Raw genomic sequence first — 12,421 nt, forward strand, 5'->3', positions numbered from 1 at the left:
CCCACCAGCTGATTAAAGGTAATGTCACTTAAGCCCTTTTTTGTTGCTGTTGCTTTCATACATTCATTCATAAACTTGCTGAATCTACTTACAGAGCTGCGTTACATGCATAATGCACCATTGGTAGTGACCACTGCAGAATGCTTTGTTCATCAACGTTTTGTATTCAAAGAGGAACAGGTGGCAAAGTCGACGACATGCCAAAAACTGCATGTCCTGCAGTGGCTGCTGGAGTCTGGCTCCAAAAAGTCAATCCCTATAGACACCTATGTTAAAATGTAAAAACTTTACAGCAGTAAAAACATGTTTACGGCGTGAAACAAGCAAACAAAAAAGCTTTGGGTTCTATGGATACCTTTGCCCTTTGTAACAGCTTCACAGTCAGTCCATTTATACAGTATTTTCTAACTTGTTCATCCGGACGTTACAAGGCTTAAAGGTAGAGGCGTGGCTGATTTGATTGACAGCTCCATTCTAGGTCTCACCTTCAGTTTTTCAAGTCACTGAATTGCCACACTTGAACTGTCCGTGCCTTTGGAGCATTTTTATTGGAATTAAGTGTCAAATAATACACAGACTGTCCAAGAAATTTTAGTATGTTATTAATCATTTTCTTGATGCTAGTTAGCACTGATGTGCATTTCTGAACCTGTACAGTTTATGGATGTAGCACCAAGCTAGCTGTTTAACTTTGCAGCAGAAGTAGCATCACTGTAAATAATACATCCTCTTGTCTCGTAACTGATTTCCCTTTGCAAACAGTGACCATGCCAGTTCTTTGAGTGGGTGGTGTAGACTTTGAAGTTGACAGGTGGGTGTGTTTGCTCGTTCCTTTCCTTTGTTGCAGCAGGTAGAACTAACTGGCTCCCTTAATAACTGGACACACATCACAATTGGAAACGTATCTAGCTCTTATCCGTGTTTACTTCCCAGTGAGAGATGTACAGTATGTGTTTATAGCAGCAGTCTTGTAAAGCTGACTCTGTGACAGTGCGTGTGTGTGTGATGGATCACAGCTGACGTGTATCTCTGTCTCTCTCGCTCTCTCTCTCTCTCTCTCTCTCTCTCTCTCTCTCTCTCTCACACACACACACACACACACACACACACACACACACACACACACACACACACACACACACACCTCTTTCCTCTTTGCTGTCTTCTATGTTAATACATTTCATTTTAGTCCCTACAAGAAGCTTGGATCAGCAGATTACTTGTAATTACACGCTTCCTCGGCAGATTGCTTTCTGTCTGCCACCTGCTGGTTGCAGTTGGAGTTGCAGCAAGTTGAATGAGGGCGACAATCAATTCAAATGTAGTCAGCCAGTGCTGCAGTGCTCTGCGTGTCTTGCGGGGAAGAAAAATCAGTGTAATCATTGACTTTCCTTCCCCACAAGACATCCTGTCATTAGTTGCACATACACGGCTGTAGCAACTCAAGGTGTCCATCAACAGTGGTGCAATGATACACAGTAATCAGTCTTACGTTAGCCAGGGAGAGTTGTGCTCTCATTGCAAGCAGAAACAAGGCACTGCGATTATACTGTTAGTTTTTGTTTTTCTTTGTCCCCTTTAGAATCAATCTTCTGTATCTGCTGCTTCTTTCTTATACTAGTTGTACTTCATTAATTCTCTCTACAAAACCTATGAGATTTAGAAACATGAAACTTCATGACATGCCTCTTAACTGTAAAACAAATAAGTAAATAAAATAAGAGACACTTTAAGTGGCGAGAGAGAGAAAGGAATAATCACTTGGTTGCAGTCAGGTTATGAATCCATGTCACAGACTGTATTTAAAAGATGGACAGGGATGTCACCCACTGGTATTGGACTTGAAGCATCAGCATTAGTATTTAAGCCATTGCTGCATCCTTGTATTGTGCAGAGATACAAATACTGATGACACATGCTATCATTTCACCCAGAAGTCTACATGTTGACATGTTGAATGAATTAAAATGAAGCAGGCTGACTCCTGCTTGCCAGAAATGTGTAGCGGTTCATGCATGCATTTATGCGCTATATTTTCAAGTGTCCCAGTCATTGTTGCCTGTGGGTATATTTTTGTATACTACATTTCTTTTGTGTGATTCTTGCCAACAGCACCACATGAAAATATGCTGTTTACCTCTTATATGTTGTCGAACTGTTGTGACAGCTCTTCTAAGCTCTTCTTATAATCTCACACAGTATTCAAACAGGCAGAAAAGCTATTAAAGTAACTTGCATTGGGAGACTTTGGATAAATGCACATTTAAGAACTATGTCTGAAATTTTTTTCCAGAAAAGTCTTCCTCATCGTCAATGAATTCTGGCCTTCATAGAAACAGCTGAAGTGTGAAAGTGTTTTGTGACTGAGTATAATGTGTCATTCTAGCTGAGTGGGGGCTGATGTGAAGCAACACGCGCATAAGGTTTACATATTAATACTGCATGGAGGTACTGAATATCCATCCTCTACTGTAATTCATTACTGTAGCTTTAAGTATTGGTTACAGGTTGCACATGATTACACTGTGTGTTTGTGGTTGTTTGTCACTGTGTTTAGTGGGTTTGGGGGAAGCAGTTGGTTCATGATTTACTGGAGGAGACTAACGGAAGCTTTCACTAAAACTCTCTCATACATGTGGCCGTCTGGGAGCTCTGTGTGTGCATGTTGTGAGCTGTCCAGATGTTTCTGGAAAAGCCTTGTCAAGCATTGGGCTGCGCGCAACGGAGAGGAGGATATGAGCCCAGGCAGGCCCTGTTTCCATGGCAACAAAAGAGATTTCCAAAATCATCTGAACCTTCTGCGTTTGTGTTTATGTGTGTTGGCTGTACTTGGGGATTTCAAGGAAGTCCAGAGGAACCTTCTTTTATTAAGCTGACAAACTGAATTAGGCTGTCCACTTGCTCTGCAGCTGCAGAGTTTTGATGGAGAGGCTGTTGTGGCTGTAAGTGTTAATGACGCAGCAAGCATGTCTTGTACTGTCTGTCAGTTGAATAGCATGGGAAACAGATGTGTGTAAAGTTCTGTTGGGACACTGCAGTGTGTGTGTGTGTGTGTGTGTGTGTGAGTCAGATGTGGTAGTTTGAGAAGTAGATTTGGTGCTAGTGGGTGCTTTGCTTTAATTTTGGCTGTAAGCCTGCATTCATGGGGATTTTTTCTGCACTATTGTGAGTTTAAGTTACACAAAATATTTATTTTCGAATTTTTTATTCCTAAATATATATCTAAAAAACCCCTCAACTTTAACTTCTAAAACTTTGTCAGTAACTAGAAAATGTAGATGAGCAACAAACCAAGTAATGTGTGTCCCTTTGTTTTGTGTGTAAAATAAATACAAATGTGGTTAGGCTGAAACTGCTATTCAAACATCTGCAGTGTTGTCAAACAAATAGCATCTTCTTCTTCAGTGATGTCCATGTAGAGCTGTTATTACCTAGAGAATACATGCTAGTCAAGTGAAACTGTAATGTTTAAAGACTATTGAGTAAAGTGGAAATACATCACAGTCAGGCATGCTGAAGAAGATAAACTGAGGTACTGCAACCAAGATTTTGAAGAATTCATTCACCTATAGACTCTACCCTGCTGTCTTTTACTGCTTATTTAATCTACATAATCTCTTTAGCCACAACATTAAAACTACCAGTAGGTGGTCTGATTATGTTGTTATAGTAGCACCTGTCAGGGGGTGGGATGTAGATACCACATATCACTTGATACCAGGTACACCTACAGAGGTGTGGTTAAGCCCACACCACACTTGCTCAGAGCAGTTTTGGCATTAGCAAGGGGGATCGGGAAATGTTCTTTTTGGGGTTTGGAACCAGCTGGAACTTGAGATTTTCGACCTTGGTGGCTGTAAAAGATATCAAGGAAACATGGGGAAAAAAAAATGAATCATGTGTCTTACTTTAAGCTTTGTGACTCTACTATTATGGCAGAGATGACATCTGATTCTGCTGAGTTTGTGTGCTGGTTTGACCAGAGGTTATTTGAGAGCAGTATGACCCAACACATGTAAACAAAGTCTAATGTTTCTTGTTCTTCTTTCCTCCTCATCTCTTTCCAGAAGGAGTTTGCAGCTCCTCCTCCTCTGCTCTTCCGGAAGCTGAGTAATCCTGACCTATCACCCGCGGCAACTGCTGCTACCAAATCCAAACTGCACCGACAGCTGAGCCAGGATGAGAGTCGGGCCCGACGTAGCAGCATGGCCATGACTGGTAATGAACACGTATACACACCTGCATATCTGCACACAGGACAAAATCCCTTGACCAAGATGTCTATGTAGGATTAGTTTTTAGGTTAGTAAAATATAGAAATGTGTAAATAATAAACTAGGAGTGCATTTATTTATCAAAACATGAAGTTTATAATATTTAAAAGAAATATAAATTTATGTTTATGGCATTACTCTCTAATATGAATATTCTTCATTTGCAAATATTACTTTTTATATATTGAGCTTTTGTTCGTAACTAGCAGCTCTAAGTCTAGTTAAATGTGGCGCTGCCCACACTTTAGCTGTGCCAGACTCCAGTGTTATCTATGAAAATTCCACCTCACATTTACAACCACATTTCACCAAAGAGAGGTCATGTGGTGACAATCCCCCCCCCCACCATGGAGATCATGTTTTTGGTAGTGTTTACTTGCGTATGTGTCACTATTCTGTCTTTCAACACAACAGGTCAAAAAGTTTTGAATAAATTCTGATAAAACGTCATGGGGGCGTAGAATGGTCTCATGCTATCGTTCCACCAAAATTTGGCTTATGACCACCAAGGTCTTCAAGGTCAGCTTGAAAATGTATCAACATATAGAAAGTACCATCTAAGAAGTTAAAATATCATGTCAGATTTGACCTTTGACCTGGCCTTCCAGGTCAATAGATTGATCTAAAGGTCAAAGTGATGAGGTTTGAGATGTGTTTCCTCTTTGCCCCCACCTCCTCAGGTAAACAGCTGCTGCCTCTGTCCAGCAGTCTGCATGCTGGAGTTAGTCAGCTGGCTTGTCAAGGCAACTCTGGGACTTTTGGAGCACCTGGGGCTATTGGGGGAGCATCTGCAGGAGAGGCCAACAACCTGGTCCGTATGAGGAACCAGGCTCTGGGGCAGTCTGCCCCTTCTCTCACCGGACTGGTCAGTATCAAAGAAAAAAATTGCCTATATGTTGAAAGGGAATCTTCAAAACAAATCACACTTACAGTTATTTACACTCAGATTAAGTCTTGAAGAAGTAATCAGGAGATAATTGTGATTCTTCTAAATGTTCTCTGTGCCATCCTAGATATCAGCCAAGCCCAGTATTGCTTTTTCAGATTACTTTCAGATTACATCACATGCAAAATTATTGGACAAATGGTTCAGATATATAGAGTCCTACAATTCACATGCAATATTCAACCTTGTGACTGGGGTGTAAAAACAAGAGTTTTAAATGTATTTGTGGTCTTAGGAAAATGAATGTAGTCTAAATGTAGTGTGTAAAGCCTGCAGACTCACTGTGAGCTCGTCTATCTCAATATAGATTTTGTCTGTTAGACTGAAACTGTGCCAGCTGACTGCAGGGAGGTAGACTGTGGATGACTCAGGCTTTTGTGTTTGTGTGTGTGTGTGTGTGTGTGCCGTGTGCGTGCCACCAGCTCCACACACACACACACACACACACTTCCCATTCACAGAAAGGGCTGCACACTGCTGAAGCTGAAATGAGAGAGAGAGAGGATTTTTCATGTGATGTGTATATTTGTATCTGTTTGGTCAACATGCAGCACAGTGCCGTGCTGACATCACAGAACTGTGGTATGAATGAATTATGTTTAAAGGCAGGTTCCTGACATGTCTCAGATTGATTTTTGTGTTCCTTTGCTCTACTGTGACCCCTGTTGGTTGCAGAAGGGATTGAAGGACTCAAAGGGTTTTTCTGTCCTCTGCTCTATTATTTATCCAAAACATCCTCAGATATGTTGAAATCATAATTTTTGAACCTCTCTCAAAATCTTTATCGTTTTCTGAATGAACCCTGACTTTCTGTTCACTCATGAAATGGATATCGTCTCTCTGTGTTTGCCATGCTTTAGAAGTGTGTATTGACTAAATTATTAATTTACACAGTACCTTCCATTATTAATTTAAATTGTAATTTATTATTCATCTTCAGCCTTCTTGTCTGTGCACATAATGATTACACATGCAGTTTGAATCTGTCTGATGCAAAGGGAAGCATGTGAGAATGACGAGAAGCTTAACAGACTGCAGCTGAAGGCTACCAACAGATGGCAGTGTTTAATAAGTAGAACTTCAGCATGCCATTAATCTCATACTGAATCTACTTTGTTGTGCCAGGTGTGTAGACAGTGCATTTATAAAATCTGTAGTGAGTGTGGAGAAAAATGCATTAATCTAAAACAGTGGTTCTTAAGCTTGTTGGAGGTACCGAACCCCACCAGTTTCATATGCACATTCACTGAACCCCTCTTTAGTGAAAAATAAAATATGATTTTTTTTTCAAATTCAAGACATAGATATGTTTTTTACTGGTGCACAAAATGAGCCGTGCATGTCACGGCGGAGGCTCTGCCGAACCCCTGAGACCGACTCACCGAACCCCTAGGGTTCGATCGGACCCAGGTTAAGAACCACTGATCTAAAATGAATCGTGTCATCAGTTTACTTTTGCCGCTTTGGATATCTTCGTAATTAGCCTTTCCTCCTGGAAGTCTACAATGTGCAGAGTTTTCTAGTTGAGCAAATAATCCCAGGTTGTTATTTCTCAAGGGTACGTTTATTAAAGTATTCTTGGCAGACTTTCTGACTTCTATTGCAGTCACTTTCCTTGCATCTCTTACTAAACCAAGCTTCACACACATTATATTTTAGTCCAGTGTGACTCATCAGACTGACAGCTGTCAGTTTTTATAGTTGCATTTCATAGTTAGTCTATAGTCATAGGATTAGGAATAGGACAACCATCTGAGGCCTGCCATGTTTTATTTATGATTTATACTTCCCTTTTGTTTTTGGACTTGTTAGTTAGGACTTCTACAGGCACCTATGTAATCAAGTGTAACACCTCAGTTTTAATTTCTAGGTTAAAAAGATCTGGGTTTTCACGCGAGTCCCTTCCGAGTTTTCCAGTTTCCTCCAGCAGTCCAAAGACGTATATGAAAGGTTACCTGGTGATAAATTGGTAGTAAGATGTAGTTGTGGGTATGCATTGTTTTCCGTGGAAATTATAAGCAAATGTAACACTTGACTGCTTAACACTTCAACAATAAAGTAACTTAACCTCATAGTTCTTCCGGAGCCTGCACAATATTGTCAGGCGAACCAGTTGTGGTGTTTGTGCTGAACCAGTTTTAGTGTGGCAACAGTTTTCTTGCATATTTTACATAAACAATGTTTATGTGGGTCACATAACAATCCATATGAAGGTCCAGGGCCTTTTCTAGCAGAACATTGTACTGTAACATGATGGTCAGCTTGCACATCCCTAGTATTATTGCTTTTGGCAGGAAATGGCCCAAAGTGAAAAATGCACCTACCAAGTCAACTCAACACTTTAACATGTATCTTGTTACATATTTATCTTAGAAGCAGGGTGGATATTCTCTGCAAGACATACACGAATGCAAATATTTAAGATAAGAATTAAACAGAGTGGTGTTTCAACATGCAGCACATAGGCTGCTCACCTGCTGTCTGCAGACATTGGGGCTTGGCCTAAAGGGAGATTTACCATGCTGCTGTGTTAGAGCTGCTAGGGAACAGGCTGAGGCAGCTGCATCTTAAATATACATGAGGACATGTTGAGTAATTGCTGTGCTCGTACCATATCTCCTCTGTCGTGACTAATGGGGACAGTGACGTAGACGGCTGGTGAAGTGGCATGCCAAACTTTGACATTAAAGATGACTAAGAAAAGCCTCAAAAAAACTATATCATGTTGTTTCAAGAAAATTTGCAGTAAAGATATTTTTGACAATATAAAAGCCCAGCATCAACCAAAGAATGTTTTATTGATAGTTGCAGCTTGCAGGCAGCAGCATTTATAAGTAAATGAAGGGCATCCGTTCTTATTTTCTAATGAGTTACTGTCATTGAATACACACTACCTAATTTGAAGCGTTAATCCTTTGAAACAAGGTGCCAGAAGCAGCAGGATTGCAGTGCAATAGTAGTGATACAGGGTAATATCTCTACTGCCCTGACCATGTGCTGTACAGAATACACAGTCTAGGCAGTGAGCTAAATACTTGCTATATAAAACACATGAGATGGGGGCCAAGGTTGAGGTAGTTTACTGGACCTCTTTTGTGAAACTTAAACAACTGGAACCGAGCTAGGTTTTTGTGTTAGCGACAGTATCTGGTGCTTGTTGGAATGTAAACGCTGATCATCCGTACCCTTTCTGCTCCGGTGGCTGTAAGAATTTCTATCCTAGAGCATATCGGCCAAGTGTAAGAAATAAACACTTTTTCATTTTGCCTCCCAGAAACACTTTTCCTCAAAAGCACAACAGCACCAAGTAAAGTGCTTTGAGACTTATTTAGACTACTGTTAGTCTTCTCTCTCTCTCTCTCTCTCTCTCCCTCTGTCTCTCTCTCTCTCACTCACACACACACACACACACACACTCTGTGTCTCAGGACACAGACGTAACAAACACATACACTGTAAACAGTATCTCTATAGACAGCCGTACTGGAGGCATATGCAATTGTTTCCTTTCTAAAAGTGGCTCTTATACAGTTTGTGATTTTATTACATAAAAAAATATTATTTTCAGTTGCTGTGGAGTCTGTCTGCTGTCAATAGCGCCATCTGGTGTCAAGGTAATAATAGGCCACATTAACACTGCTTCACAATAACATTTCCTTAGCATTTCTATAGCTTAAAACTGCACATCCCCAAAACAAGTCCCAAACTGTACAATACCTACTTTGCCTAAGCAAGCTTCTGTTTTTCATTAATTAAATGCATTTTTTACTGCCATTACATACCTGTATTGTAACGGAACTTAAAATGCAAATGGATTGTATTAAGAGCTCTGTTAGTCTTACTGAGAACTCAAGGTATGTTAGACTACAAACCATTCATTCATATAGCTCTTTATTCTTTACACTTTGACTAGCTCACATTCCCGGTCATTTTAGAAACAACAAACATATATGTCTTTGGAAAATGGGAAGAAACCCTCCAAAGCAGAACACGAGCAAAGAAAGAACTGGCTAATTCAAAATACCTTTTTTTGTCCTCAGGAGAATATACAAATCAAGTTTCAGTAATGTACAAAAGTCTTAAGTCTCCATATTTTGCTTCCAAGAAGACAGACATTGCAGTCATTTTTTAAAAGTGGTCTTGAGCAACTTCTCTTTCAGTTTTCCTTTGAACATTGGCTACTTTTGCACTCATTTCCAGTCTTTTACCTGACAATAATAAGAATGTTTTTTAAGCCACTTGAAACTGATCTATAAATCATTCAAGTATATAAAACAACACCTAACTCAAGGGATGAATGAGTGCTATGTCTGCATATACAGTGGTCCCTCATTTATTGCGGGAGTTACGTTCTAAAAATAACCTGTGATAGATGAAATCCGCAAAGTAGCGAGCTTTATTTTTTACAATTATTATAGATGTTATTTTAGGGCTGTAAAACCCCTCACTACACACTTCATACACTTTTCTCAGACAGGCATGAACATTTTCACACTTTCACACCTTCAAAGTTCAAGCCTTGGTAGAAAAATAAGTCCAGTATTATAGAATGAAACCAAAGATCAAACCCTGTTTTCAGGTCCAGAACATGGGAATACAGCAGCTGTGAGAGAATTTAACATTAATGAATCAGTAGTACAGAAGTAGAGGAAGCAAGAAGAATGATTTGAGTAAAGTTTGACTTATCTGACTGTTTTGTTTCGCTTAATGCACCTTATAATGGGGTGAGCCTTATGGTCCCAAAAATACTGTAACTTCTACCTTCCTTTAACATGTCCAGAAGTCCAACTTTCTGTGCGATGGTTAGCATCTTCCTCTGCCTTTTGGGTGCTACTGCAGGCGTCTTTGACGGTGCGAAACATTTCGTCGACATTGTTGTGTTTGTTGGGGAGAAAACTTACAAACATACAGTACACTTCAGAGTCACACTGCTATAGATCGAAGATTTATGTAAATTTGACAAGCTGAACGTATTCTGTGCTGGACAGGAGACACGGCACAAGATTGGTTGACAATGGTCTACAGCCAATCAGGACGCAGAACACAATGCGCTGTTAAAAAAAAAAAAAAGCATGCAAAATTGCACAAAAAAAGTTCACGAAACAGCGAGGGCGCAAAATATGAACCACATTATCGCAAGGGACCACTGTAACAGATAACTTGGCAAAGAACCACTTTGAAATTCTGTCTCTAGGCACGTTGTTACTACTGCATAATTCTTGACATGAAATTAACTACAGCAGGCGAACACATCTGAAAGCCATATCCTTAAGAAGTAGGAAAAAAATCTAGCAAAGACCTGTTTAAAAAACCTGAGAGGTACATCTGGCCCTTGAGTTGATCCATCTACTGCTTCTACCAAAGCCTCATCAGAAACGGTCTCAGCGATAGGGTGGCTTTCATTCTTTTCATTCTTAAGGAAGGGAAAAAGGGAAATATCGGTGGAAGCTTTGTCATGGTTTGGGAATGCATTTCGCCATGTCATGTTGGGGTTCTTGTCAAATCAGAAGAAAATACTCTCAGATTTTGATCCACCATGCATGGTCGCCTGGAAAGCATCTGATTAGCAACAGCTTAATTTTTCAGCATGACACAAGGTCCCAAACACACTGGAAATGCATTAAAAGCATACCTGGATAGAAAAACACACAATTGAGCAGTATCAATCAGACTGACCGCCGCAGAACCAGCCTGGGTGAATAGAACAACAGGCAGGCAGGGCTTTGGAACGTCCTTCAAGAAGCTTTAGAAATATTTCCTGCTTTATAAATGTTATAAACAATAAATTGCGACACTTAGTCTGCTTAGCTCGACTCTACAACAAGCGTGGGTGATATGGCCTAACAACTATATGATGGCATTTCAAGGACATTTTCAACTTACACTATTCAAATTAAAATAAAAAGAATAAAATTTAAACAGGAGAACTGAAGAGAATTGAAGGAGAACCTGGAGTTTCTTGAGATTTTGTGTTTTTGGGGTTTGTGAAGTTATTTCTTGTAGTTAATTGAGAAGCTGAAGTAGAGTATTTGTAACCAAAGTGTTTGGCTGTCAGATGTGAAGGGCAGAGAGAACGCTGGCAGGGCCAGCCGCTGGCCTGACTTCCCATCTCACACCTCAGCAAATAAGAGATTCAGCATCTCCAGTGGAGCATGCTGTGATGAGATGAAAAATATTGTGTAGAAGGAAGGATGGGGGAGTGTGGGGGTGGGCAGCAGTGTGACAGGCTGACTAAATAAATCAAGCAATAGCGCAATAACAAAACTTGCACAGGGGGTACAGGAGGTGAGCGAAGGTGCTTGGAGATGGATGAATGCGAGATGGAGGTGAAATAAGGAGCTTTGTGTGGTCTTATGTACCTGCTGTCAGCTCTGTCAGAGGAACAGCTTCCTCTTAAGTTAAAAAAATAGACCTTTTGCCCACAAATCATAAGGATAGGATGGGATAGGCTAATAATAATTAAAAGGATTATAGGCCCTCTTCAGCATTCTTTTTATGATTAACACTTTATCTGAAAAGTCTACGTGGGCTTGTGTCACTAATATACTGGAGGGGCGCGGCGTCTTGCTAAATTTTGTTAAATTTTGCTTTTAGTCAGATTTAATCTCGACATACTTCAATTAATACTGAGCAAAAAAAAAATCGGTATCTTTCCCTGAAAAATGCAGCTAATTCCTTTCATTCATTTCCTTTCATTTTGCTTCCTCAAAGTCCGAAAATGCTCTAAAATGACATTTAATCGTCTTTTAGGCTAGTCTTGAGCATCATGCCTCATCATAGCCTTATTTTATTTACATTTGTGTGACAGTTTTTCAGCTTTAATTTCATGCCTCCCTAAATGTTTCCCTTATTTGTGTACTGATGTAGTTCTTAAGACTCATTTGTAGATTCACATTTCTCTTGTTTTGTTACCATTTTGAACTTGGTAACATCCATCTATGTCCTGGGTTCTGCTTTCTAACTGGTATTAGACTCCCATAGTTTATGTGTAAAATAGAGCAACCCACACCTCCTTCTCGCAGCCCACCTCCTCCAGCTTACCCAGAGCAACACTGAGGTTGTCCCAGGCTCGTCCAGAGATGCAGTTTTTGTCGCATGTCGTGAGTGTGCCCCGGGCCCTCCTCCCGGGGCACACCCTAGAACATCTTACCCAGAAGGAGACCACCTTAAGCTGCTTCTTTCAGAGAAAGCTCATTTCCAT

The 12,421-nt window shown here is 40.2% G+C and overlaps 1 protein-coding gene across 5 annotated transcripts in view; it reads left to right on the forward strand.

Moving 5' to 3' along the window:
- The window catches only part of mast2 (microtubule associated serine/threonine kinase 2), a 148,320-nt gene that overhangs the window by 18,646 nt on the left and 117,253 nt on the right, over positions 1-12,421 (forward strand). For 4 of the 5 annotated variants that reach the window (XM_031743846.2, XM_031743848.2, XM_039600713.1 and 1 more), the window contains exons 2-3: positions 4,068-4,218; positions 4,955-5,139. In XM_031743846.2, coding sequence (XP_031599706.1) covers positions 4,068-4,218; positions 4,955-5,139 — 336 coding nt within the window. The remainder of the gene's footprint in view (positions 1-4,067; positions 4,219-4,954; positions 5,140-12,421) is intronic. The other variant, XM_031743847.2, reaches the window with a different exon arrangement.

This window comes from Oreochromis aureus, linkage group 17 (genome assembly GCF_013358895.1).
Source record: "Oreochromis aureus strain Israel breed Guangdong linkage group 17, ZZ_aureus, whole genome shotgun sequence".
In the NCBI taxonomy this organism is placed as follows: Eukaryota; Metazoa; Chordata; class Actinopteri; order Cichliformes; family Cichlidae; genus Oreochromis; species Oreochromis aureus.